Source organism: Brugia malayi (assembly GCF_000002995.4).
Source record: "Brugia malayi strain FR3 genome assembly, contig: Bm_v4_Chr1_scaffold_001, whole genome shotgun sequence".
Lineage (NCBI taxonomy): Eukaryota > Metazoa > Nematoda > Chromadorea > Rhabditida > Onchocercidae > Brugia > Brugia malayi.
The window spans coordinates 445,499-472,946 of record NW_025062475.1 but is presented as its reverse complement, the minus strand read 5'-3'; the positions used below and the strand labels follow the sequence as shown (position 1 = coordinate 472,946).

The window sequence follows — 27,448 nt, the reverse complement described above, 5'->3', positions numbered from 1 at the left end:
GAGTTCATCCTTTATTTGATGTGGTATTGAATTAATTGTTTTTTGAGTTTGAGCTAAGATTTCCAATTCTGCATTAATTCTCTCAATTTCAAACTTACTTATTAAATCTCCTTTGAATTCGATATTTTCGATTGTTGATTGTTCTGATTTGCAAGGAGCCACCATCAAATTTCCGTTAACTCTTTTAGCTATCACATCATTTCTTTGAAGTATTAGTTTCGTGGCAAGGGTAGGATTGCTGATTGATAGCCATTTGATCAAAAGCAATAAGTTATTTCTGTTTTGGCAACTTCTCTGCTGTGTTTCTTTGAGTTGTTGAAGGAATTCTTGTCTTAGTGAATCAGAAAGGTATTGAAGTTTTACGTTTTCAGGATCGTACTTTCTATCCGGAGACTTTTCCATCATTAATAGTTTGTTTGTTACTCTTCGTTTGAATTTTGTAGTAGAGTTCGAGTCATCTTCAACGTCTAGTTCAATAACTATATCGCCCTGCATTAAAATTGGAGAGATGAATTTACAATTTTTGGTGTTTAATATAGGGGGATTTTTATCAATTATAAGCGATGCTTGTATCTCATCGATGATGAAGTGGTTGTTATACTTTGTAGCCTTGAATCTTCCGATCTTTCGATATAAACAATGATTGGTCGTATCATTGCTATTCCATATGATAATGCTAGTATTCGTTATGCATTCACCCTTTTGTGTCAAACAGTCTTTTATATCTTCAAGGTTAGAGACTAACCCTCTTCCATCGTAGATGAGAATTTCTCCTTGAGTTAATATGAAGTTTGAAGTTGATTGACAGTTAACTCCTAACCATCCATAGGAGTATTGTATTTCCTTATTCGTTATCCATTGATTAGGAGAAGATTGAATCAGTCCAATTCCGTTCATTTGTTTTCGAATATTTAAATATCTGCAGAATTGTGAAGAAGTTGCGGTAGTAGACGTATGGTCTGACACTACCGATAGCGATATTCTGAGAAAGGCTTTCGTGCATACAGTCCGTGTAATGTTGCTGCATTTTATAGCTGGTATTCTTACATGGGTGCGTGTGTACACATCCACTTTGTGATATGTAGCATTTTTGTGAATAATTTCTTCACAATTCCATTTTTCAGGAATATTAAAGGGTACTCCAGTAATCCAATTACAGCTATTGTTAGCTAATACCTGTCTTGGTATTAATGACATCATCGTTATTAATGATAAAGTTTTTATCAAAAGATTAGACCAGTCCTTAGCGTAGATTGTAGTTTGTGATTTTTTAGCACTTCTGGTTCGTCGAGCAATGGGTTCTTCTGGTTCATCTTCCACTTTTTCTTCTTTATCTTCAGTAGCATCTATTTCCATAGGATAAAGCATATTTATTGATCGATCGATTTGTTTTCCATTCGGTAATTGTATTGTTGCACTCCTTATTTTTCCATCCCATCCTCGATTAATTTTTATTATCCTTGCCAATTTCCATACACCACGAGGTATTTCTGGTTCATTTAATAATACTATCTCATTTTCATGTGGTACTCTTTTTTCTATTATTCTAGGTGATTTTAATTCTCTTTGTGTGCGTTCTCTAAGACTTGTAAAATATTCTTCTTTCCACAACTTCCAAAAGACATCTAATGTGTTAAGAGTGGTAGTCCAATACTTGACTAATTTATCTTTAGTCTTTATTGTATAAGGGGTATATTCATCTTGGTCACTATCATAATTTATTGGTAGATCTAATGAAGCCATAGGTGATATAAAATCAATTGGACGAATGATTCTGTAGTCGTCAAACCCTACATAAGTTAATGGACGGGTATTAAGGATTCCTTCTATTTCAACTATTAATGTTATTAATTCTCCTTCCTTTAGAAGTTTTCTTCCTATTGCTCTTCTTAATGCCCTTTTTGTGAGTCCTATAAGTCTTTCATATACACCACCCCCCCATGGTGCTCTTGGTATAGTATTTTTCCATATCATACCCTTTGTAGCCAAAAAGTTAGCGTTTTCTTCCATAATGATTTTGAATACCAGTTGAAATTGGCTTGCATTATCGCTTAATATTAATTTTGGATATCCATGTCGCGAATAATTATTTCGCGAAAACTTCTAACCAATTTCAAAGTATCATAAATCATCTCTCCTTTTTTAAAATTGTAAACAATTCACACATGTAATTTTAATCTCCTTTTTGTAAACACATCCAATTCTTCATGCATGTAATTTTTTCTGTAAAATTGAAATTAGCTTTCATTTTAATCTCTTCGTTGTAAACACTTCCAATTCTTCACACGTATGATTTTTATGTAAAATTGAAATTAGCTTTCATTTTAATATCTTCTTTGTAAACACTTTAAATTCTTTACACATGTGATTTTATCTTAGACACACCCAATCCTCACTCATATAAATTCAATTCTAATAAACAAAGAGGGGTGATCATTGTCATTGTTGTCGACTACTCCTTTGTCAACCAACCTCAATTCCTCCTTTCTTCTTTTTTATTTTAAATTCTCTTTTTTATTGCTCAGTTTATTAATAATACATTTTCGGAAAATAAAGGTTTATTAATCTTCCTACTGTATTGCAATTATTCGAATATCAACCAGGCAAACCTTTCACGACAAATATTTATTGGTGCCACGAGCCGGGAACATGTCAAGCCACATTATCGCAAGCTTTCAACCGGCAAAGGAAAGGTTAGTCAGCCTTCTTAAAGAAGTAAATCAACTGGAGATCAAATCTCCAGATCCAAGTATGACAATAGAAGAAAAGGAAGATTTTTATGTGATAAGAAAAAGAGTATTAGAAGATAAACTTCGAAGAATCCAATTATGCGTAACTACGCTTGAATCTATCAACGATAAATGGTTCACATATACTCAACAAATCGTCACGATGAAAAGAAGAGAAGAAGAGGAAGAAAAATACAAAACAGTAACAGAAGGTGACCAAGGAATATTTCAATTATTACACGAAGGAAAGGAAGCTGTAATAACACTGACAATGCACAAGGATGAAGTCGACCAAAACTTAAAACAACTCTCAAAGGAGTTGACGAACAAACAAACAAAAGAAGAAGCAAAATTTACTCTTTCTTCAAATACTAATGTAAATCTTCCTCATTTATCGCTCCCTACTTTCGATGGAGACCCTAGACAATGGCGACAATTTTGGAGCAGTTTTAACGCAGCAGTTCACACACAAGCGATTCCAGAAATACAAAAATTGAATTACTTGTACTCATGTCTTAAAGGAAAGGCTCTACAAGCAATATCTGGATATGATATAGCTCCAGAGAATTATGAAGTCATCAGAAAACTGCTCAATGAAAAATATGGCGATCACTCAATAGTAACAACATTACTATACAACGAACTCCAATCAATTAAACGAAATGAAAGAGAATGGATTGGAACAATTGAAAATATAGAACGAGTACTACGCCAGTTAGAAGCTCTAGGAGAAAGCCTCGAACATTCAAATATTGAAATCTTGATCGAGAGCAAGTTGCCATTATGGATATTAAATAAAATATATAAACACAAGAAGAAAGACATGCCTTGGTCAATTCTCAAACTAAGAAACTTTTTAACAAGTTTAGTTAATGTGAATGAACAGATTAGAAACTGTCAACATTCACTCACTCAACTCAATATTAAATCTACAATTACCAAACCGGAACAAAAACAACGATACAATCCCGGAGGAACTTCAGCATTGTCGACAATAAAAGATAATCAAAATACTTCGAAAACAAATGAACGGAATTGGACTGATTCAATCTTCTCCTAATCAATGGATAACGAATAAGGAAATACAATACTCCTATGGATGGTTAGGAGTTAACTGTCAATCAACTTCAAACTTCATATTAACTCAAGGAGAAATTCTCATCTACGATGGAAGAGGGTTAGTCTCTAACCTTGAAGATATAAAAGACTGTTTGACACAAAAGGGTGAATGCATAACGAATACTAGCATTATCATATGGAATAGCAATGATACGACCAATCATTGTTTATATCGAAAGATCGGAAGATTCAAGGCTACAAAGTATAACAACCACTTCATCATCGATGAGATACAAGCATCGCTTATAATTGATAAAAATCCCCCTATATTAAACACCAAAAATTGTAAATTCATCTCTCCAATTTTAATGCAGGGCGATATAGTTATTGAACTAGACGTTGAAGATGACTCGAACTCTACTACAAAATTCAAACGAAGAGTAACAAACAAACTATTAATGATGGAAAAGTCTCCGGATAGAAAGTACGATCCTGAAAACGTAAAACTTCAATACCTTTCTGATTCACTAAGACAAGAATTCCTTCAACAACTCAAAGAAACACAGCAGAGAAGTTGCCAAAACAGAAATAACTTATTGCTTTTGATCAAATGGCTATCAATCAGCAATCCTACCCTTGCCACGAAACTAATACTTCAAAGAAATGATGTGATAGCTAAAAGAGTTAACGGAAATTTGATGGTGGCTCCTTGCAAATCAGAACAATCAACAATCGAAAATATCGAATTCAAAGGAGATTTAATAAGTAAGTTTGAAATTGAGAGAATTAATGCAGAATTGGAAATCTTAGCTCAAACTCAAAAAACAATTAATTCAATACCACATCAAATAAAGGATGAACTCTTTTGGCAAGAAATCTCTGAAGAAGGAGAAGAAATTATCAAACAAATGGAAAAGGAGTTCAATGAAATTGTTTTACCGATAGAAGAAGAATTTGAAAACGTGATAACACATTGGAAATTGATTTTTATCAGTATAATTATCGTGACAATATTAACTATTTTAGTTATTATTAAGTGTAAATTTAAATTAGTTCAATCTCTTCTTTGTAATACTTCAAAACGAAATTCAAATCAAACTACCATCATTACTCTCCCTACAGAATCACCACACACTCAATTCTTAACTAAAGAAGAAATCCCACCTATTAAACTCCGTACATTTAGCTATATACCTCAAAATCACTCTTTCAAAATTACATCTTAAAACAATTTCTCTCCCCCTTTGGGAGTGTCGCGAATAATTATTTCGCGAAAACTTCTAACCAATTTCAAAGTATCATAAATCATCTCTCCTTTTTTTAAATTGTAAACAATTCACACATGTAATTTTAATCTCCTTTTTGTAAACACATCCAATTCTTCATGCATGTAATTTTTTCTGTAAAATTGAAATTAGCTTTCATTTTAATCTCTTCGTTGTAAACACTTCCAATTCTTCACACGTATGATTTTTATGTAAAATTGAAATTAGCTTTCATTTTAATATCTTCTTTGTAAACACTTTAAATTCTTTACACATGTGATTTTATCTTAGACACACCCAATCCTCACTCATATAAATTCAATTCTAATAAACAAAGAGGGGTGATCATTGTCATTGTTGTCGACTACTCCTTTGTCAACCAACCTCAATTCCTCCTTTCTTCTTTTTTATTTTAAATTCTCTTTTTTATTGCTCAGTTTATTAATAATACATTTTCGGAAAATAAAGGTTTATTAATCTTCCTACTGTATTGCAATTATTCGAATATCAACCAGGCGAACCTTTCACGACAATCCACGTCGAGCGATAAATCTTCTTAAAACATGCGAAAAATTCTCGGCAGATAAATTCTCCGCCATTTCAAGATGAACTGCTCTGGTAGTGAAGCACGTAAAAAGTGCTATCCATCTTTTGACTAGACCAGTATTAGATTTGACTGAAAGAGGACCCATATAATCAAGGCCGACTTGTTCGAAGGTCCTGGATCGTTTTACTCGTGTTTCTGGTAAACTTGGCATCGCTGGCAGTTTAAACGGTTTAGCTTTCCAGCGAATGCAATAACAGCATAGGTTTATAATTCGTTTTACAGCAGCTCTTCCTCTCGGTATCCAATATTTTCGTCTTAATTCAGATAACGTATGTGCAATACCTGCGTGATATAATTCATTATGCTTGTGTAGAATAATAAGGTCAGTAGTATAATTATGATCCGGTAAATATATAGGATATTTGCTTTCGTCCATTAATTCTGAATTTTCCAGTCGGCTCCTTAATTTCCATAAGTTATCACTTTCATCTAGATATAGATTCCATTTTTCCTTTTCGTCCTCCGTTAGCAATCGCGATTGGGCCTGTCTGATCAGCATAGTCTCTGCTATATCGTAATCAACTTTAGTCATATATTTATTTTTTACGGATAATGGTTCTAGCCACACTAATTTCCTTTTGCAGGTTTGTTTAATAAATCTAAAAGTCCAAACAGTTACTCGAACTAGTTTTGTCCAACTGCTGAAGCGACATACGTCAATAAATTCAATTGTATTCCTTATAAAAGTTTGAGTCATCTTTGACAAATTCAAAGCAATTGCTTCTGCAAATTCATCGTTTCCTGAATAGCGAAGTTTGCACTTTGGCCATTCAGATTTCTTGAGTTCCAACCATCGAGGTCCTTTCCACCATTGTTTACAATTTTGGAGTTTAAGTGGTGATACTCCTTTGGTGGCTATATCTGCTGGATTTTGATCACTTGGTATGTAATTTAATTCGAAGTTAGATTTCCTTATTTCTTCGATGCGATTTTGTATAAATCTGGGAAGCAGCTTTGTATAATTCTGTATCCAGTAAAGAACACATTTTGAATCCGTCCACAAAGTAACTTGATTATTTTCAAGATTTAATTGTTTCAATACGAACTGAGCTGCTCTTACTCCAATTAGTACAGATAATAATTCAAGTCTAGGAATTGACATACCTTTAATTGGAGCAATTCGAGATTTAGCATAAATCAAAAATGAATTCGAATATTTGTCTTGATATCCATGATTGAGAATATAAATAGCTGCAGAATAGGCAACTTTCGAAGCGTCAGTAAATATATGGAATTCTGTTAATTGTGAAGTTTCCATTATAAATCTTGGCAGCTCTATTATATTTGTTGGCCATTCTTTGATGAGATTTATCCACTGTTGTTCGTCCTGTTTGTTTAAAGATTGATCCCATGGAATGTTTTCTTTCCATAAGTGTTGTATGAATAATTTAAGTTTGATCATTATAGGAACGAGAAGACCCAATGGATCGTATTGGGAGGCTATGAATTGTAGGATAGTCCTCTTTGTTAAACTTTTTCCTATCCATGGTTTCAGTGTCACACGGATAATATCTCGTTCATGGTTCCATTTAAGACCAAGAAAATTTTCCTGGTTTGTTTGGCTTAGGTCGCATTCAGCTATTCTTTCATTAAATTCTTCGTCATTTGAAAGAAATTCTCTTATGTTCATCGATGCTTCACCAAAAATTTCTTTCGTTCTTTCATATTTATATAAGGCCTCTTCAGTTCCATTAGCTGATATAATAACGTTGTCTACGTATAAGTTCTTTCTTATCTCCCATGCCAATTCACTACCATGATTTTCTAGGTGGTAATTTAATGTTGCTGCTAATAAGAAGGGTGAGGATATTATTCCAAAAGGAACTCTCTTAAATCGGTAACATTTTATATTTTCATTGGTTAGTTCTTTATCAATATCATCCAACCAAAGAAAACGTGTACAATTTCTCTCCTCATTTTGTAGTTCTAGTTGTAAAAATGCCTTTTCGATATCAGCGGTTATTACTATTTTCATCATCCGAAAACGTAATATTACTCCAACTAAATCCGGTAACATTACTGGACCTCGATATAGTACTTCATTTAAGCTTTTAAAACCTTTGTGATGTGCTGAGGCATCATATACTATTCTTAATTTAGTTGTTGATTTACTGGGAGTTAATACTTCATGATGTGGTAAGTGATGAATAACGCCTACCTCATCCTTTGGAGGTACTTCTTCAATTATACCTGAATGTAGTTGATCCATAAGTATTTGATGATATGAATGGAGATTTGAATTATGTCGTAGGCGGTTGATCAAATTCTTCAATCGTCCCAGACATAATCCATAATTATTGCTTAATTTTTGTTTGGAGTCTTTCCATGGCCAACAAACTTGATATCTTCCACCTTGCTTGATGATGGTCCGTTTGAAATGCTTTAAAGCTTGATCATCATCATCATCTTGAGGTGATTCTTGGATACCAATCGTCTCTAATTTCCAAAATTTTTCTAGCTCCGAGTTAATATTGACGTTTGTAGAATATACTACTTCTTTAGGATATAATTCGTTCTTACAAAGTTTCTTAATATCTCCACTTCCAGCAATCATTGGACCAACTTTTGATTGTACCAACATATGCCCTGATTTCAATTCCCTGATTTCTCGTAGGTTAATAAATTTGAAAAAATAGTTAGCTCCAATCAATACGTCAGGTTTTTTCCAATAATTTGTCAAATTTTGAATTTGAAATTCATTTGATGTCTCCACTACCTGCAATTCGTTTGTTAGATAATCAATTATATTTGCTTGTAGTTGTATGATTTCGCTTTCGGTAGTTAGCACATTTAGTTGTATGCGAGCAGTGGGACATGATTTTGGTTCTTTCATACCAAATGGAGCTATTCTCATAATTTGAGTTTCTGTTTCGGTTAACTTTAATTGACGTGATAATTTTTTTGAGATGAAGGAGAGTTGCGATCCAATATCAAATAATGCAAGAGCACTTTGTTGTAGTTGAGGTTGTGATGGATTAAAAACCTTTATCTCCTTACATAAAAGTAAGGTTTCCTTTGTCTGTTTGGATCGAGTTGATAATGTGGAGTTGTAGAGAGAAGTTGAACAATCCTTTCGTTTCGAAGGTTCAATTCTTTCTTGCTCTTCATTTCTTTGAGATATTGTATTGTTTAAAGAAAGTGAATTCCTTTTATTACATAAAGCACTATTATGTGAGCTTTTGCAATAAAAACATTGTTTTTTGACATTACAATTTTGTCCTTTGTGACTGTCTCTAAGACAAATAGTACATTTCTTCAATACTTTGAGACGACTAAGCCGCGCATTGAGAGTTGTGTAGTTCACGCAATCGCTGTCCCAATGATCTTGATTGCAGAATACACATGGTCGTCTTTTCGTTGTTGTAGTTTTCGAAGTATTTTGATTATCTTTTATTGTCAACAATGCTGAAGTTCCTCCGGGATTGTATCGTTGTTTTTGTTCCGGTTTGGTAATTGTAGATTTAATATTGAGTTGAGTGAGTGAATGTTGACAGTTTCTAATCTGTTCATTCACATTAACTAAACTTGTTAAAAAGTTTCTTAGTTTGAGAATTGACCAAGGCATGTCTTTCTTCTTGTGTTTATATATTTTATTTAATATCCATAATGGCAACTTGCTCTCGATCAAGATTTCAATATTTGAATGTTCGAGGCTTTCTCCTAGAGCTTCTAACTGGCGTAGTACTCGTTCTATATTTTCAATTGTTCCAATCCATTCTCTTTCATTTCGTTTAATTGATTGGAGTTCGTTGTATAGTAATGTTGTTACTATTGAGTGATCGCCATATTTTTCATTGAGCAGTTTTCTGATGACTTCATAATTCTCTGGAGCTATATCATATCCAGATATTGCTTGTAGAGCCTTTCCTTTAAGACATGAGTACAAGTAATTCAATTTTTGTATTTCTGGAATCGCTTGTGTGTGAACTGCTGCGTTAAAACTGCTCCAAAATTGTCGCCATTGTCTAGGGTCTCCATCGAAAGTAGGGAGCGATAAATGAGGAAGATTTACATTAGTATTTGAAGAAAGAGTAAATTTTGCTTCTTCTTTTGTTTGTTTGTTCGTCAACTCCTTTGAGAGTTGTTTTAAGTTTTGGTCGACTTCATCCTTGTGCATTGTCAGTGTTATTACAGCTTCCTTTCCTTCGTGTAATAATTGAAATATTCCTTGGTCACCTTCTGTTACTGTTTTGTATTTTTCTTCCTCTTCTTCTCTTCTTTTCATCGTGACGATTTGTTGAGTATATGTGAACCATTTATCGTTGATAGATTCAAGCGTAGTTACGCATAATTGGATTCTTCGAAGTTTATCTTCTAATACTCTTTTTCTTATCACATAAAAATCTTCCTTTTCTTCTATTGTCATACTTGGATCTGGAGATTTGATCTCCAGTTGATTTACTTCTTTAAGAAGGCTGACTAACCTTTCCTTTGCCGGTTGAAAGCTTGCGATAATGTGGCTTGACATGTTCCCGGCTCGTGGCACCAATAAATATTTGTCGTGAAAGGTTTGCCTGGTTGATATTCGAATAATTGCAATACAGTAGGAAGATTAATAAACCTTTATTTTCCGAAAATGTATTATTAATAAACTGAGCAATAAAAAAGAGAATTTATAATAAAAATAAGACCGGAGGAATTGAGTTTGGTTGACAAAGGAGTAGTCGACAACAATGACAATGATCACCCCCCTTTGTTTATTAGAATTGAATTTATATGAGTGAGGATTGGGTGTGTCTAAGATAAAATCACATGTGTAAAGAATTTAAAGTGTTTACAAAGAAGATATTAAAATGAAAGCTAATTTCAATTTTACAGAAAAAATTACATGCATGAAGAATTGGATGTGTTTACAAAAAGGAGATTAAAATTACATGTGTGAATTGTTTACAATTTAAAAAAAGGAGAGATGATTTATGATACTTTGAAATTGGTTAGAAGTTTTCGCGAAATAATTATTCGCGACAAGATTATGAGCAGTAAATAATAGTTCACTTTTTCATATCTTATCATATGTGACACCCTATAATTTGTCTCTTTTGAAAATTTTGCATTAATCTTAATTCAAACTTTTTATTTTATCATAGCTTAATTGTCATTTTTCTCTGGAAGCAGTATTGTTAACTCATTTGTTAACTCATTTTAATATTTGTATCATAATTTTTTTTTGCCTAAAAACAAAATGATCAAAGTGATATTGATAATGATCTGATCTGAAATTTGCATATTTATGATAGATTATTTATTAGAAATAGCATTCACACATAGAAGGAATCCTTTTTACGCAATTATTCATTTGAAGGTGGCTGTTTGTTTGTATGTAATTGATTTCATATTTTGTTGAATGCTACTTATTGTATGTTAAATCGATCTTTCAATTTTTCATCTCAATTTTAAATAAAAATCAAATTTTAGACTTCAAAAATTAATGGAAAAAGAATGATTTTAATGACAATTACATCATTTATTTATGCTATATTCAACATTTCCTACACACTTGCTATATTAATTGTGTGTGTAAAAAAACGAAACGTTAAAACAGTAACTTTTGTAATATTATAATTCTTTTAATTCTATTTCAACTAGTAGCATGGTAGAATAACAGGAAGATTTACCTCAAATTTTTACAGTAACTTGACGAAAGTTTTAAAATAATAGCTACTATATCTCTTTTTGTATCTCATTTCACCAGTTGATTTCATCCTTGCTTTGAAGTAAATGAAGGCACTACAATAAGCAACAATGAGTATTACAAAAAAAAAAAAAAAAAAATCGATGCTAGTTAAAATTATTTGAGAATGAAATAAATTTTAAATATTATTTTTTTAAGAATTGAAAAAAAAAAATAAAAACGAAAACAACAAAAAACAAAGCCTTATCAATTCGAGAACCAAAACTGCACATACTATTTGTTCGTAAAAATTTTAGGTAAAAGATAAAAGTGAACAACATAAACTACTACCACAGCAATCAAAAAAGTTAGAAGTACGAAAACAACCTTTTGGACCTGCTCCCTTACCAAAAGGTGCAATGAGTAAAGGAAGTATTACCGCAGTTGGCGCATCTAATAAACAAACATTGCAACAAACTCCGATTACAGCTAATCAAATGAAACAAATAAAAAATGATGTTAGTCAAAAAAAAAAAGAAAAGAATTTCTTAAAATAATCAAAATCCAGAAAAAAATTAATTTGATAGATAATACAATCTGAGAACTTGTAGCAGTCATGAAGATCAGAGAATTCTCTTTGCTTTAGGTATGTTTTACCGTTTTAATTTTCTGGTGCTAAGGCAATTATAATGAATATCATGCCTAATGTGAGCGATAATGTAAAAGTTATATTGGAAAAGTATGGGACAAAAGTAACCCTCTAAAAGTACAGGTGGCTTTTACTACCTATTGAACCATTTCATATCTTCAATTTGCAATAAGCAGGGGCAATCTTTTGGTAAATTTCTAACAGTTAACTCAGCATACTTTATAAATTGCTTTAAATTACCTTCAATACAAGCCTTCTTTGTTAAAGCAAAATAATGCATTGCTGCTTATGATATCTTTCAGAGTAGCATTCATAATGTGTACAAAATTCGATTAAATTTAAATTAGAAATATATATGAAATCAATTCATTGCTACTATATCCCAAAAAAAAAAAATTTTTTTATTACTATTATTTTTTTTAAATGGCTTTTTAATTTAAAATTTTAAAATAACTACTTCAAAAACAATGCTAATAACAATAGTATAAAAATCATGATACTTACATAGTGATATTAAGAATGAAAAAGAAAAAGAAAAAAAAACGATGACAAGTTAAAGTTAGAAGTGTCGCTTAAATTTTTTTTCATTTCATATTACCTAATTTCATTTTTGATATTAATTTATTCATTGAAATCAAAACTTATTAAAATTATTGGATAGAATGACTAAGCAAATAATAAAAAAGAAAATTTTGGCAATTTTTGAATTGCAATAAAAGTAAGATAGATGTATATGAAAGTTATATTTGATAGTTTTGATAAGGAATAAAATTTTCAAAAATATTTTCGTTTACGCTAATTCATCAAATATTTTAGAAGGATATACAATCGACACAGTTAAGTAAAGAACAAATAGGAAATGCAAAAAATGGGAAGAAAAATCTGTTGCAAGTTCATTCATTTTTGTTTTGTTTTGTTTTTTTTTTAACTTCAAAATCTTAATAGTTTATTACAAATCAAAGAAAAATATTGAATAAAAAAAGAAATTCATTTAAAAAAAAAAAAAAAAAAGATATGAACATTTGCAAATTTTTAGAGGATAAAAGATATAAAAGAGAAAAAAGATGGACAAGTTCAATATGAACAATATGTAAGTTTGTTATTATCATTCTATCACTCAAATATCTTTCATTGATAAACTGATATCTTTTATAGTTATAAAATGATTGAAAAATACTTTATATATTTTATAATTTATATGTGAATATTTTACGCAAACTTTTAAATCATTTCATCTATTCATTTTATGGTACTGAAATTATGTAAACATCAATTTTAGACATATCAATAGCAATCATAAGAGTAATTTTCACAATACTAAATGAAATTAAATATAATTGTAATGCACTTGAAATAGAATATGTAAAAAACCTTTTCCTACAATCAATCACTCAATAACAAGTAAAAATAGAGTAACTTTGTGCAATTGATCTATTAGGATATACTATAGAAATTATCTAAATGTGAGAATTTTTCAATAATTTATTTTCATTCAAATCAATTCATATTCTGATGAAAATTTTAAAAAATCGGAAATAAATAAACTCTATCAACTGGAAAAAAAAAAAATGAAAAATTCTTAGAAATCAATAAAACGGCGAAAAAAAGGAAAAAAATTGGAAATAGCGAAAACTCAAAGAAGCACACGAATGAAAGAGCAATTAAAAAAAGAAGATCAGGTAAATAATGCTCAAATATATCTGAAATGATAATACAAAACTGAGATACAATCTTCTAAATAAATCATAAGCACGTATAATATTATCATAATATTCACTTATCATAAAAATATTACTCATCTGGTCACCATATATTCCATTATAATCATTTTAATTTCACTAATTATCATAATTGTCATAATCAGCATTACTATTTTCATTATACTCATTATTTCACCACTAATTAATTGCTAAACAATTCATTTGCATGACCTATGGGCTATTTTAGGTTTAAGTTTTCTCTAAGAAATCAATATTTCGATAATCCTAAGAAATAATTATTCCGATAATTGCTTCAATACTGTTATATCCATTCCTGATAACATCGAGATATCTTCCATACTATTATCAGTCCTTTTTATCAGTACAATTGCTTACATGCATCCATTTTTTACAGTCTATCATTTGACAGTAAAATAATTGCATATGTTTGCTCCCTAATTTTAACCACTGATACTGCCTTCTTCATTATTTATAATTGCATTTATCATATTCTTATTATCATTGCCATTATCATATTCCTATTATCATTGCTTATCTCATTATCATATTCCTGACAAAACTGCTACTTCTTATTATTCTCAAGGAATTTTCGATCTCTGAATTAAGACAATGCAATTATAAAATTACTATTCTTAACTCTTCAGTCCTTATTTTTTTTTTAATTCAATATCGCAGATTATTTCCATAAACTAATCCCACATTAACAGTGCCCATTGAATATCTGTTTTTGAGATTATTGCACCTACCATCGTTTCATTGCTCCACTAAAAATAGTTTAATCATTTCTAGATGAAAAATGAGGAGCAAGAAGAGGAAGAAGAGGATGATGATACGATGAAAGGAATTGCTTCGTTACAGCAAGATTTGAATATTGTTTCAACTGAAGAATAACTTCTATCAATGAATTATTCATTCATTTCTTATCATTTAGATCAGTTATCGATAATAAACAATGTCAACCCTTTCGAGAATGAGTTAACCCTCTCGTGACCTTTTCATTCCACAGTAAAAGTAAAAAAAAAAAAGCGCAAAAGTAAAAAACAGCCCGGGACTCAAAGTATTGTGAGAATTAATGGCACGGCCACGTTCATTTTATACTTTTCATTTTTCAAACTTTTAACGACACTTCTGTTCCTGTGGATTTAGCAAATTATTCTTAATAATAGCGTAGAAGTAGTGAATTTCACTTTAAAAAGTATAGAATTTCTTTAGCTTTTTTTTTTAAATGGGAATTTAAGACTTTGTTATCATATTCCTTTTACACATTCGTGTTTTGATTTATAATTTCTTTTATTTACATTAATAAAAATGGACACGGTGGAGAGATGGCCAGTGGAAAGTCTGGTCGATGGAGCTAAGCTCGGTGTTCGTATGACTGGAGATTTGGAATTTCGTATGTTCTTTTTTTAATCATTTCGTTTGTTTGCCATATAAATGGAAACGTATATTTATTGACGCATTCCATTTTATCGTATGAAATGAGCATTTTGTAGGTGAAGCAGAAATTTTATCGATACGTATCACGCCAGATCGAAAATACAGATTTTATGTTCATTATATTGACTGTAATCGACGGCTGGATGAATGGGTTGGTGAGTCGGCGTTAGATTTAACCAACGTACGCTTTCCACAAAAGGGCGGTAAAGCTCCAAAAATACAAGTTGATACATCTAGCAAGTAAGTATAGTGGTTGGTTCTAACTCATCCGAAATATATTAGGATGTTATTAAATTTTTCGCTTTTTTTTTAAAAAAAGTAATTTATGTTACCTTTCGTGTATAACGGAGAAATTTCGGTACTTCGTGTTAACTGCAATCTCACTTGAACATACATCAAGAATTACTTCTAGATGTATGTTTTATTTCATTCTTTTCAAATAACCATCTTAAAAAGTAAATATTTGACATGCAAATTGATTTCTTTTACCCAAGAAAAATTATGCAGTTCGCATACATCGTCTCCAGACCGTGAAGTGCCTAAAAAAGGTTCAACACGAAAGAGGAAAGTGGTTGGTGATGCATCAGAAGTTGTCAAAGCAGAAGAAGCACCTGTGGTACCACGTCCACCATCACCGTTTCAGGCGGATATTAAGGGTTCGTTACTGCCTACACTTCATATTACACTCACTATCTTCTATTGTCCCATGTTTTTAGTTATTATTAAACTGGATTTGTTTCCTATGGAAACACAAGTTTTTGAAGCATGATTTTACGGCTGATGAAGATGAACAATGGTTTTTGAGTGTGTAATCCTATGTCTTTGCAGCACCATCACAACGTGGTTCAATGTCAATTATTGGGCATAGTGAGGATGCGTTAACGCGAATTCGAAACATTGAAATGATTGAATTAGGACGTTATCGTATACAGCCGTGGTACTTTTCGCCTTATCCACAGGAGCTCACTACGCTCCCTTGCATTTATCTTTGCGAATTTTGCTTGAAATTCGTCAAAAGTTCCACATGTCTCAAGCGACATATGGTAATTTAATTTCATTGAATTTGAAACCAAATCCGACTACTTCGCAATTGATAATACCGAAACTACTGAGTTTTTATAACAGTGCATTTTGCACAAAAAGAAATTGTTTGAAGTACAAATAAAACCTCAATTTTTTAGAAGGTTGATGTCTTGTTATTTTTCAGAGAACATTCTAATTTGAAACCAAATCGAGTTTTTATTCTTTAAATTATTTGATTCACTGTATTTTTTCAGATGAAATGTCATTTAAAACATCCACCAGGCAATGAAATATATCGTTCTGATAAATTATCTTTTTTCGAAATTGATGGAAGGAAGAACAAAGTTAGTTTTTCATTATATTATATATACCTAGTGCCTATTGTCTTTATTTTACGAATTTCAAGAGGTTCTGTTTAGACGTATGCTCAAAATCTTTGTCTCTTGGCAAAGCTCTTTCTGGATCACAAGACGCTCTATTATGATACCGATCCCTTCCTGTTCTATATTTTAACCGAACAAGACGATCGTGGTTTTCATATCGTTGGATACTTCTCAAAGGTTTTGCAAATATCTGTTTGGCTAAGATTTACTAATTACAGGAAATTTTATTAAGTAACTTTCAACAAGGAATGGTTTCTTTTTTTTTTTTTTTTTCGAGAAGTAATTTTCAAATTCATATTTTAAATAGTGGTCTTTTTTTTTTTTTTTTTTCAGGAAAAAGAATCAGCAGAAGAATATAATGTGGCATGTATATTAGTTTTACCTCCCTACCAGAAAAAAGGTTATGGAAGGCTTTTAATTGAATTTAGCTATGAACTTTCAAAATGTGAGGGAAAGGCTGGATCACCTGAAAAGCCACTTTCGGATTTAGGATTGGTAAACTTTAATGATTCGATTTTACACTTAGTTATCATTGGCTACCATAATATATCTAAATTATCATTTTGTCGACATTCTTTTTGGTCCATAATATTTGGTCTACCCATGGGTGTTGTTTATTTCAAAATTGTAATTTATAGATTTTAGTTGACTTTCTGTCGATTTGAAAAGAAATATAAATTAATGATTTAACATTGCCAATGACATTTGATATATATTTAGATGTTTGATACATGCTTAAAGATCTTCATTTATGTCGATCTCAAAAATCAGATGATCAGAATGACAATCAAAGCAGTAGAAATAGTCAGAAGTGTTTAATTATAGACATAACATTAAGGGCTTTTAGTTGAACCATCACCCTGAAAACATTAAAAGGAGATTGTATTAGTAAACTTAATACTCCATAAAGAAAAAATTTAATTTTTAAATTTAATATATAAAATTACATCTCTGTTCTGGCCGTTTTTATTTCCAATTTTGCCATTGCTTTTTCCTCATCTTTTATTTATATTCTTTAGTTTTAAATAGGGTTTGCTTAACAGATACAACCAGTTGCTGCACAGCAGTTTTGATTGTTAATTTATCTTTTTTCCAGTTGTCTTATCGTAGTTTTTGGTCACAAAAAATCATTGAAAAACTGGTCCAACATCGAGAAAGATGTGATGATGGTGATCAGCTTTATTTGTCAGTTAATGATCTCAGCGAGGAAACAAGCATACGGAAAGAAGATATTATATCAACTCTACAAGTGTATTTTTTTTTATTTTTTTTTCTCTTATAGTTTTTGTTTTTTGTAATTTTACGAAAGACTATTTTTTCGGTTGAATACTACAAAGGACAGTATGTCATCGTTTGAATTATAACTGCATATATTTTATTCAGCAACTGAACCTATACAAATACTACAAAGGACAGTATGTCATCGTTTTAAGTAATGAATTGTTAGATGCATATCGAAGAAGGCAGCAGAAGCGCCAAGTTCGAATTGACCCGTCAAAACTTCATTTTCAACCGAAGGACTGGTCACGAAGGAAAATATGAATTGATGTAGTTTGATGCATTGTGCATTTTATTTATTTCATCCCATTTGTATGTATCACGTGTATCAGTTCCTTATGCTTATTTAGAAGTTTAAAGATTGGAAGTCGTGCCAAAAATTAATAATTCTGATTGAGATGAGCTCATGTCAATTTTTGTTACTTAGGTGATCAAGATTTATATTATTGTCGGTGTATTGTACATTGTGATTTCTTGTTTTATAATCATTTCAATAAACTAGCTTTCCTTCTAAGCAATGGATCCTGTGTTCCACTTACATCTTGGTGCAACAGGGGAATTCAAAGTTTCCTCCTTATTTTATATATTATACCATTTTTAGAGGAAGTATTAAAATTCCTGATATCCATAATAATCAATCACAGGTCATCAAGGATTTATGAGCAAACGAATGATTTAGGATTTATTATTGTCTTTAGATAGACTTAAACACAATGTCTCATCTTGTCCAATCTTGCAAGTGTCTGTGTTTCTTTTTTTTTAAAGTTATCATAAAAATCCATTGAAGTTCACAAATCTTATATGGATCCTTTTGGATTTACTCATCTCCGAAGTAGAGAAACGTTAAGTGTGGTACCTACGATATTTAATCGTAAATACAAAAAGTGCAACTTAAATATCTCAAAGTGAGTGCTTTTCAACTTTTTTGATAATTTTTCCTTACAATCTTTTAAATAACGAAAGTAAATGGAAATTTTTGACATATATACTCTTACCTGCACTACACATTGATATTTTATCCATTAGTAATATTGCAGGTTGATATGAGTTTCTCAACTTTAAGCTAAAAAACATAATTCTTTCCTAGATTCGTATTATAAGTTTGTCATATTATCATATTTTACAGATTAACGAAATCTCAGCAATTATCGGTGCGTTATCTATACTATCCTGTGAATATGCCCATTTGTCGTTATCAGAAGAGACTTATTTTAGATTCTTTATATAATAATTTATTGTTAACATTACCAAAAGAATTGGATACTTTCTTCATTAGTGCCGTTACTATGCTCAATTTTCATAGGTATTAATTTGCTGCAATATCGGTGATATGTATTCAACGTTGATTACTTCGTCTTTTATTAATAATAATTTTAATATGACCCTTTCATCGTTGATTTCAATATTTGAAATACAGAAATGGTTCTATTAGATTAATGGTTCCGATTTGCTATCTTTGATTCACTTGCATATTTTTGAATTTCTATTTGTAATGATTAACTGTCTTGCTTATGTTTTCTGAAGATTATAAGTAATATAAATTATTTCATATGAGCATGCCTTCCTTTTTTTTTTCTATTCCTTTTAATGATAATATGCATCAGATTGAATTATAATTCATTAATGTGAAACAAATAATAATTGAAATTGCAACACATATTTTTATGAATGTTAAAGGTGTTTAAATTTATTCTTTTTGCAGATGGTTTCCAGTGCAGAAGATAGTTTGCATATGTAAAAATGTAGAATCATCGTTGAATGCGGCAAAACGATTCGTTGAAATTACGGGTTATTCACATGGTATTTGTGTATATGCTAATTTGAAAAAGAATGATCGTTATGCGGAATGGATGCAACAGAACATTATATTTGCTACTGCACAGGTTTTTATTTTTATTTTTGTTTTTCTTTTTTTTTTTCTCTTGATTAATGAAAAGAGAAATGTATTATGAATTCATTCATTTAAATTTTTTAAATATAATTATGACTAGTTTATCTATAATTCTTTAGATTAGTAAACTAATAAGAAGGATTTTGTCAAAAATTTTCATTGATATAAAGAAAATTTTCTCTTAGATTTTTTTTATATTGATTAATTAAATGACTGCAAATTTTTTTTTTGTTCTAGAGTGATAAAATGGCTCTGGGCATATCATCTTGTTTATTTTATTTTTATTTTTTTTTACTAGGCAGGGTTGAAATTATCAAAATTAACAGTATAAGGTACCAAATATTTCTTCTCCTTTTCTCCATCTTCAAAGCATGTGTTGAAGATTTTGGAATAAACATTTAAGAGAAATAAACAATTTACACCATTATTAGCACGGTCGGCCGGTACCAATGTTTTATATTATTTTATGAAATCGGTTTTTTTTTTTTTTGTTAACTATTAGAGTTGAAATAAAATTTAATGAAAAAAAAAAAAAAGAAAAATATCCATTATATCATCAAATTGCTTATTTTTTTAGTACGTAAATAAGCACGTTATTCGATAGTAGCATATTTTTTAATCAATCTCTAAACATTGCATTAAAAATTCTTTGGTTTTCATAAATCTTCAAAATTTCTGAAATTATAGTAGTTTGATGTGAATGAATGTTGAAACATTGCTTTAAACTAAACATTCTTTTCCATTACATATTTTACATTCAACTATTAAATGAATTTTCCATTCTTTTAAAAATAATAGAACTAAAATTGAAGAAATGTTAGATTTTTTTTTTTTATTATAGTATTTTGTTCTAAAGTTAATCAAAAAAAGTTAATCATCATTCATGAAAGCCTAAGTGAAAGATAGAAAATCGTACAATTTATTTATATCATCCTATTGGCTTCCATAAATTTGTGAATCTTATAATGCTATTCATTTCCTGAAAACATTTTCAATTTGAATTATCTCAAAAAGTTAATTTTGTTAATTCAAATTTGAACAACTGTATATCACAAAGGAAATTTGAAAATATGTAACATAATCATAACTAATGATATTTTTGCTAAATTTATTTTTTGCTATTTTTTTTTTTTTTTTTTATATTTTTGCTGAATTTTAAAATCAAAACATTTGAACAATGAATTTATCCATGCTTATTGCATTGATTAGTAATTATCAACGATGAAACTATCATTTATGATGAATGTCTAGTCAACTTCTGAAATCTTTTCAAACATATCTAGGGATTGAACTCTTGTATTCATCTTGAAACGTATACTTTCAATCTGAAAATTATAATATAATTACTAAAAATAGTTATTGTATGAAATCTTTAGAAAAATGAAATGATTGTCAAGTGATTATCACTAATTATTGATACACTCATTGTAAGAATTACAGACTATTTCCGTTTGTAGAAAGAGAAAGTTATGAATTCGAATAAAAAAAAAGATAAAGTAAAAGTTAAATTTTCCTGTGATCTCATTATCAGTAAAGAAAAAAGAAATAAAATTGCTTAATTTAAATATGCTTTTAAAATAAATAACTGTCATAGCTATTTTCCTCTTTTACACTTTTACTTAACCACTGGTTAATTACTTAAGAATGTCATCTGTTTTTGGAATAAAAAAAAAATAAAGAAATTTCGAAATAAATGAAATTTACTTTTGAAACAAAGAAATAACATTTAATTAACTTTTTACATTGTCTAAAATCTCTCATCAATATTTGATTGTATTTCAGATAATCTTCTAATAAGTTGTATCATTTTCAATTTTAGAGTATTGTTGCTGATTTCACGGGTAGAAAAGAGCTTTCGGAAATTTGCTTGATGGTTGTGGAAGATGCACATCGTGCTATTTCCGGTTCTCATCCTGTATCGGAATTAATTCGTAATTGTATTCTTCAAAAAGTAAGTTACGGATTGAATTAATTGGAGCAATTTTATATTAGTAACATATTCAGTTTTAATTGAGTAAACAAGTATTTGTAATGCTAAACATTAAATAAATAAAAATGGATTACCATATTTATAGATTGTTCTTTCATTTTCATTATTCACTCAATTTTTTACTTTGTTTTAAAATGAGAGATTTCGTTTTTAAGGCAGAATTTCGTATTTTGGCTTATACAGATTGCAAATTGGATAAAGTTGGTGAGCTGCAATTAATTGTAATGAATCTTCAAATTGATTTGATTCGATCATTAAGCTCAATTAGAGAAGAAATTTCATTAACTTTTGCTTCGCCGAAAATGTGTAAACTCTATATAAATATCAGTGATGATATCAGTCATATTGGCAATGAACTACTGAAAGTATCTCTTTCTCTTTTTGTTAAATTCTTTTTTCTTTTTTTTGAAAGTCATTAGTGAATTATAAGTAAATTACATAAATATTATTTGCCAGATATCATTCAAAATTCAATAGTTACACTATTTAAGAATGAATTACAGTTTATTATCTTTGCTGATTTTGCAAAGAAACAAATTTATGCACATATTAAATCTTCATTAAAGTTATAAAAACTGTTTTCGAACAAATGGGATGTAGTAGTTTTTTTATTTTGATAATTAGAAAAAAAAATAAAGCTGGAAATCTTATTAGTTTTAAAAAATGATTTTTTTTGAGAAAAATTTTTTTGCAACGATTATCAATTTCTTTCATTTCTTTTACTGTTATTACTTTCAGACAATGGAACCTATTGCATCATTACTATACGAAAGTGGTATATTTCCTACAAATGAAATTAAAAAAATTGCGAATTTTTCAATAAATTATTTGCAACGGAAGATACAAAGTGCGCAAGATCATTTGACGGATATTTATTGTGATTTTTTTGAACTTCTATCAGCATATGATATTCTAATGTGTGATGGTTTGACTGCTTTCAGAAATACTCTTCAGGGTTAGTAATTTTTGAATTATCTCAAAATAGCGGCTTTGCTAATCATGCAAAATGCTTTAATGAAAGCTTATAAAATTAGCTTTTTCATTACAAATACTGTTTCTTTTTTTTTTTTTTTTTTTTTAGCATTGTGCAGCAAGAGTAGAACAATTGCAGAAATTACTCAATCGAAAGATATTTTAAGAAAGACTTGTTTTCTCTCGACTCCTTTAAGATCTGACAATTTGCAGTGTCACAAACTGGATATGCTTATTACATTACTTACGAAAACTTCTACATATTATCGTGCGTTTTATCTTTCCTTTCAATGATTTTTACCCATGTTTCGACGAGAAACTTCAATTATTATCATTCAATAGTTCGAGAGTTTTTTAATATTTTCAGGTAGCAAGAAGTCAATAGTAGTATTATTATGTCGAGATCGAGATCCAGCATTTGTCAATAGTCTTCTTCTATCCGTTACAGCGCGGCTTTCTGACAAAGAATCTGGATTTGCTTTTTTCCTCGTTAAAAGTAATACTTTTGCTCCTTTTTACAAATGATAATCTAAAATATCACCACTTCTTTGTCTACCTTTTTCTAGTTCATTTTTATTCGATACTTATTTTACTTGTTCATTTACTCTCATGATTTTTTCTTTTTTTCTGTTCCAGAGAATAATCATCAAGCGGAAATTTCGGAAAGTATGATGAAGGTAATAGATTTTTTTCATTCAACTCTAGTCTATTTAACTGCATTATATAATTTTTTATAAAAAATTTGTATGTTATTGCATATTCATTGTGAAATATTTGTGATATTTATAGGATAAATTATGCAATGTTATCATTGTACCATGTGGTTCTGATGCAATCGAAATTAACGTCGGTTACGTAGATTCTATAATTTGTATGGATGAAGGGTTTGTTTGTTTGTTTGTTTGTTTTTTTTTTTTCAAGCTATCTCTTTTTTTTTTATATTTAATCAAACTAATGCCCATTTATTATTTAGCCTATGTGCGCTTCATTATACAGGAACAATCAGAATACGATCAGAGGGAAATCTTTCAGCGCTCTGTTCTTCAGGCTATGAGACGGTACGAGTAGGCATATCAAAAATAAAAATAAAAAAATAGAAAAAAAAAAAAGACCTCAAACATCTTAATGTCATAGGTTGATGTTTAATTAAAAGTAATTTTGATAAAATTAAATAAGAAGATTAATGAATTTGTATAGGGAGCAAAATATATTAAGCTTTATTATTCAAAAGTAACACAACTTTAAGTGGTAGAATTTTTTGTGATAATAATAGTAAATATTGATCACATTTCAGAATATCTACAGCTTTTTGGCAATTGAGGGGACTGTTGATTGTGTAAAAATGGATCACATTAAAGGCTTACAGCTATGTAACGATGTATTACCGATGTTGCCATTTAATGTTATACCTGAAATTGTAGAGTACTGGGCTCAAAATGTTGATAACAAGTTGGATTTACTTTTTTTTTTTCATTCGACAAATGAAATTCAGCTATGTAAGTAATATCACTGTTAATGTTTATCACTATTACAGTGATGGTTTGCTAACGATGGTTCAACGTTTGGATTTTCAAGAAAGACTAGCTCTCAATAAGCCAATGAATAGTTTAAATTTGATTAAGGTTTTATTTTTCACTTAATCGATTCTTTTTCTTTTTTCAGCAGATTTAATATTTACCAAGTAAATCTGTAATTCTATTTTTAGCTGTTTGTTTGAAAATATTAATAGAAAATTTTGTCTTTTTTAAATGCCTACATTTTGATATCTAACTCTTCCATTAGGACAATCATAGTCTATTGGATTTCTGTGTGAAAGAAACATTTCTGTGGCAAGATCGTCTGCAACGCTTCACGTTACTTGGTCACAGTGTTAGTGCTTCCAATTTAACAAATATTTTCGGTGGAGACCCGAAAATATTGGAGAAGCAAGTTCTAAGGTATGTTTTAAGATATCTGAATTATTCCAATACATATAATATGGAATTTTGATTTAACGATAGTGTTTTTTTTTTCCTCTGTATTGGTTTAAATCTTGATTTTAATCGTTGTTTATCATAGATTACAAAATAGACTCAAGTTAAAATGGATAAGTGAAGAAGAGTCACAATCATCGAAAATGGATGAAGCAAATTTAATGGAAGTACAGTTGAAACACGATAAACATTCAAAAATGGATTGCTCTCGAAAATCATCCGGTCAGAAACGATTAGCAAAAGTATGACTATTTTCTAAACAAAAATTCTGCAAATTTTAGAAATATTTGCATGGCTAACACAACTTTCTATCTAAGCATTAAACATTTTTGTGGTTATATAAATTGAATCATTATATAAATTTCAGAGACCATCCAAAAAATGTGACTCGACAAAAGCACAGCGCTTGAACCGTATTGATTCAGCTAGCTTTACACTGTTAAAAGTGTTGAAAACAGAAGTAAAATTAATCTGTTTACTTTGATCGTCATTTTTTCTGCTCTGTTTTCCATTTGTATATTTTCATTTGCAAATAGGGAAAAAAAATAGTTTTATAATAGTTAACTAATCGAAAGGAAGATTTGATTTATTCACTTGTACATTTCATTTGCAGATAGAGGAAAAAAATTACTTTTATAATAGTTAACAGATTAGACTTGACAGACTTTTTTTTTTTTTTAACGATTATTCAGTTAGACAGATGACACTTTCTAACTATGGAAACATTCTTCTATTTTTTAACTTTTGCAAATTTATTCAGCTGTTTCAGTTAAAAGCAGACGACTTCGTTGACAACATCAAAGAACAAAATGAATATCGTGAACGTTTAGAAGGGATAACTAAAATCATTCGAAAATTGAATGGTCTAGTGAGTTTATGACGAAAATCTGACGTACTTTGATTGTTTCAACTGAAATTTCTGAATTTATAGTCTTTAAATATCACTAGGAGCATGTCATCCTAATAGATTGAAAATTTCCTATCACTGTAATACTCATATTTATAAAGTAGAATGCAATACGGTGGAACTATCTGCCAAATAATATAGAATTTGATATAAAAAAGGTACATCTCGTCACGAAATCTGAACAGGTCAACATAACAAAATATTAATTCTAGGTTTCTTTTTATTTTAATATTTAAAAAAAAAAAAAATAGATGAATTAGATAAGCATAAATCATGCTAGAGTGAGTTTTAAAGTGTCAAGATAGTGACGAGAGAAGACGACAGCAAGTGAGTTACCTGTAAAATGCTGTCAAGTGAGGAGAAATTTTTTGATCGTTATTCGAAAAGGAGGGAAAATTCTCTTTCACATAATGTGGAAGAGAATTTTGAAAATTGCAAAAGTATGAAATTTTATGCTTTCATTATGATATTTACTCTTTGATATTTTTGCTCTTCTTGAAAACTTTCTCATCAGAAATAACCGCTAAGTGTTAAATTTCTACGTTAAAAGGATTTTTTTTTTTTTTTTCATGCTACTGCTTTACTATTCGAAGCTGACAAAAATTTCGCATAGAAATTCGAGAGTGAATGAATCGACGAGCTACATGAATGTTCCATTTAATTTTATTGATTTTGTCACTATCTCTTTACATCCCAATAGTATCAAATTAAAGAAACTCAAATTTTGAAAAAAAAAGTTTTTCAAAAAAGTTGTATTCTCTTGCAGATTTAATTGGTCATAGGCAAAAATACTAGCTACATTTGAAGTATTGAAGATTAATGCTAGATATAAAAAAAAGAAAGTGGAACAATTTTACATTAAGCTTTGACAGTTAAGATATGTCTAGAAAAGAAGACAAATTTTATGTGTATGTATAACATATAATAAAATGTATCTTGTTAAATTCCAAACGAAATTTCACTTTTCATTTTTCTAAAATGAGAAGAATGAATAGTTTTACTAAATGTGTTCGTAGTATTATCATACTTTTTTTTTACCTATTTTTGTTGACTTTTGTGAACAACTGCGACCAATTTTTTTTCTAGTAAAACGAGGGCTGAGCCGGGGATTGATCCCGGGACCTCTCGCACCCTAAGCGAGAATCATACCACTAGACCACTCAGCCCTGTCCATCTACAGGTCACTTCTTTTATCATCACAAAAAATGTTAAAAAATTGAGTAACGATTTATACGGGAATGACTTACGTGTTACGTGTTTCATTGCAACAATATTTGCTATCATTCTATTCGATCAATACTGATAAGAGTGCCTGGTGCACACCTTAAATTATCTATTTAATAGAATAATGAATCACGTTACGATACATCCGTGTACTCTTGTATTTAATCAATATTTATTGAAAAAAAAAAACATTTATGTGCAAGCTGCATCGAATTGATTTTTCGTTCAAATTACTGAAATAGATAATTTTGATATTCAAATTTATGAATGCATATCAGTTCTTTTTTTTGTTGTTGTTGTTCTAAACTTCTAGTAAATTGACTTTCTATGATTTATACTATAAATCATAGAAATATCACACTTCATAATACCTTTTCTATTACAAATTTATGATAATATAATAAGGAAAAAAGTTTATAGTGTTGGAAAATTGTTATTTGTATAATTAAAACAATATAACCAAATTAAGCAAAACAACAGCTATTATTATTTAAGCATTTAAATATACAAATGAATTGCAAATGTAAAAAAGATTTAGAAAAGATCACAAGAAGTTATAAATTGCTATATTTTCAAAATATTTGTGTCCTCACTTTCTATATTTATTGAGGATTGCACGAATTGCATACTCTCAAGACTAATACCAACTAATTTAAGAAATTTTCAATGGATTATATTTAGTTTTTTTTTTCCTTGTAGTGCTCCTCTTGGGACGTTTTTTTTTTTTTT

At 29.7% G+C, this 27,448-nt stretch overlaps 6 protein-coding genes, 1 non-coding gene and 1 pseudogene across 12 annotated transcripts; 5 read left to right on the top strand and 3 right to left on the bottom strand.

Annotated features, from left to right (window-relative positions):
- Positions 1-479: 479 nt before the first annotated feature.
- On the bottom strand, positions 480-2,010 carry Bm17316 (Uncharacterized protein; the record flags this gene model as incomplete). Its single annotated transcript, XM_043076112.1, has 2 exons — positions 480-489; positions 746-2,010. The coding sequence occupies 2 exons, from the start codon at positions 2,008-2,010 to the stop codon at positions 480-482; spliced, it is 1,275 nt and encodes a 424-aa protein (XP_042932046.1).
- Positions 640-1,252, top strand: Bm17317 (Uncharacterized protein; the record flags this gene model as incomplete). Its single annotated transcript, XM_043076113.1, has 3 exons — positions 640-732; positions 926-1,051; positions 1,136-1,252. 3 exons carry the CDS (start codon positions 640-642, stop codon positions 1,250-1,252), a joined length of 336 nt encoding a protein of 111 aa, XP_042932047.1.
- Positions 2,011-2,649: 639 nt separating the features above from the next.
- On the top strand, positions 2,650-3,789 carry Bm17315 (Uncharacterized protein; the record flags this gene model as incomplete). The annotated part of the gene is made up of 2 exons (XM_043076111.1): positions 2,650-2,693; positions 2,820-3,789. The coding sequence occupies 2 exons, from the start codon at positions 2,650-2,652 to the stop codon at positions 3,787-3,789; spliced, it is 1,014 nt and encodes a 337-aa protein (XP_042932045.1).
- Positions 3,790-11,690: 7,901 nt separating this feature from the next.
- On the top strand, positions 11,691-14,532 carry Bm14118 (Uncharacterized protein; the record flags this gene model as incomplete). The annotated part of the gene is made up of 5 exons (XM_001896315.1): positions 11,691-11,789; positions 12,737-12,811; positions 12,957-13,010; positions 13,504-13,599; positions 14,431-14,532. 5 exons carry the CDS (start codon positions 11,691-11,693, stop codon positions 14,530-14,532), a joined length of 426 nt encoding a protein of 141 aa, XP_001896350.1.
- On the bottom strand, positions 12,057-12,203 carry Bm18522 (annotated as a pseudogene). The gene has a single exon. A coding segment is annotated over exon 1 (147 nt).
- Positions 14,533-14,949: 417 nt separating the features above from the next.
- Bma-mys-1 lies at positions 14,950-18,026 on the top strand (the record flags this gene model as incomplete). Of its 4 annotated transcripts, none has more annotated exons than XM_001896316.1 (9): positions 14,950-15,034; positions 15,135-15,318; positions 15,586-15,734; positions 15,907-16,121; positions 16,356-16,445; positions 16,521-16,661; positions 16,818-16,979; positions 17,581-17,733; positions 17,868-18,026. In XM_001896316.1, the coding sequence occupies 9 exons, from the start codon at positions 14,950-14,952 to the stop codon at positions 18,024-18,026; spliced, it is 1,338 nt and encodes a 445-aa protein (XP_001896351.1). The 4 variants fall into 4 exon arrangements, with proteins under 4 accessions (XP_001896351.1, XP_042932043.1, XP_042932042.1 ...); XM_043076109.1 differs by having other exon boundaries at positions 17,581-17,735; positions 17,868-17,874; XM_043076108.1 differs by lacking the exon at positions 16,818-16,979.
- A 537-nt stretch (positions 18,027-18,563) lies between these two features.
- Bm12172 (Uncharacterized protein) lies at positions 18,564-25,468 on the top strand (the record flags this gene model as incomplete). Of its 2 annotated transcripts, none has more annotated exons than XM_043076107.1 (17): positions 18,564-18,667; positions 18,889-19,065; positions 19,465-19,645; positions 21,473-21,604; positions 21,799-22,008; positions 22,382-22,598; positions 22,755-22,883; positions 22,983-23,111; positions 23,252-23,292; positions 23,405-23,499; positions 23,589-23,673; positions 23,910-24,064; positions 24,150-24,237; positions 24,398-24,552; positions 24,674-24,830; positions 24,956-25,048; positions 25,358-25,468. In XM_043076107.1, the coding sequence occupies 17 exons, from the start codon at positions 18,564-18,566 to the stop codon at positions 25,466-25,468; spliced, it is 2,259 nt and encodes a 752-aa protein (XP_042932041.1). The 2 variants fall into 2 exon arrangements, with proteins under 2 accessions (XP_042932041.1, XP_042932040.1); XM_043076106.1 differs by having other exon boundaries at positions 22,725-22,883.
- Positions 25,469-26,589: 1,121 nt separating this feature from the next.
- On the bottom strand, positions 26,590-26,661 carry Bm14609. Its single transcript has one exon. It is a non-coding gene; the product is annotated as a tRNA-Pro (tRNA).
- Positions 26,662-27,448: the final 787 nt, after the last annotated feature.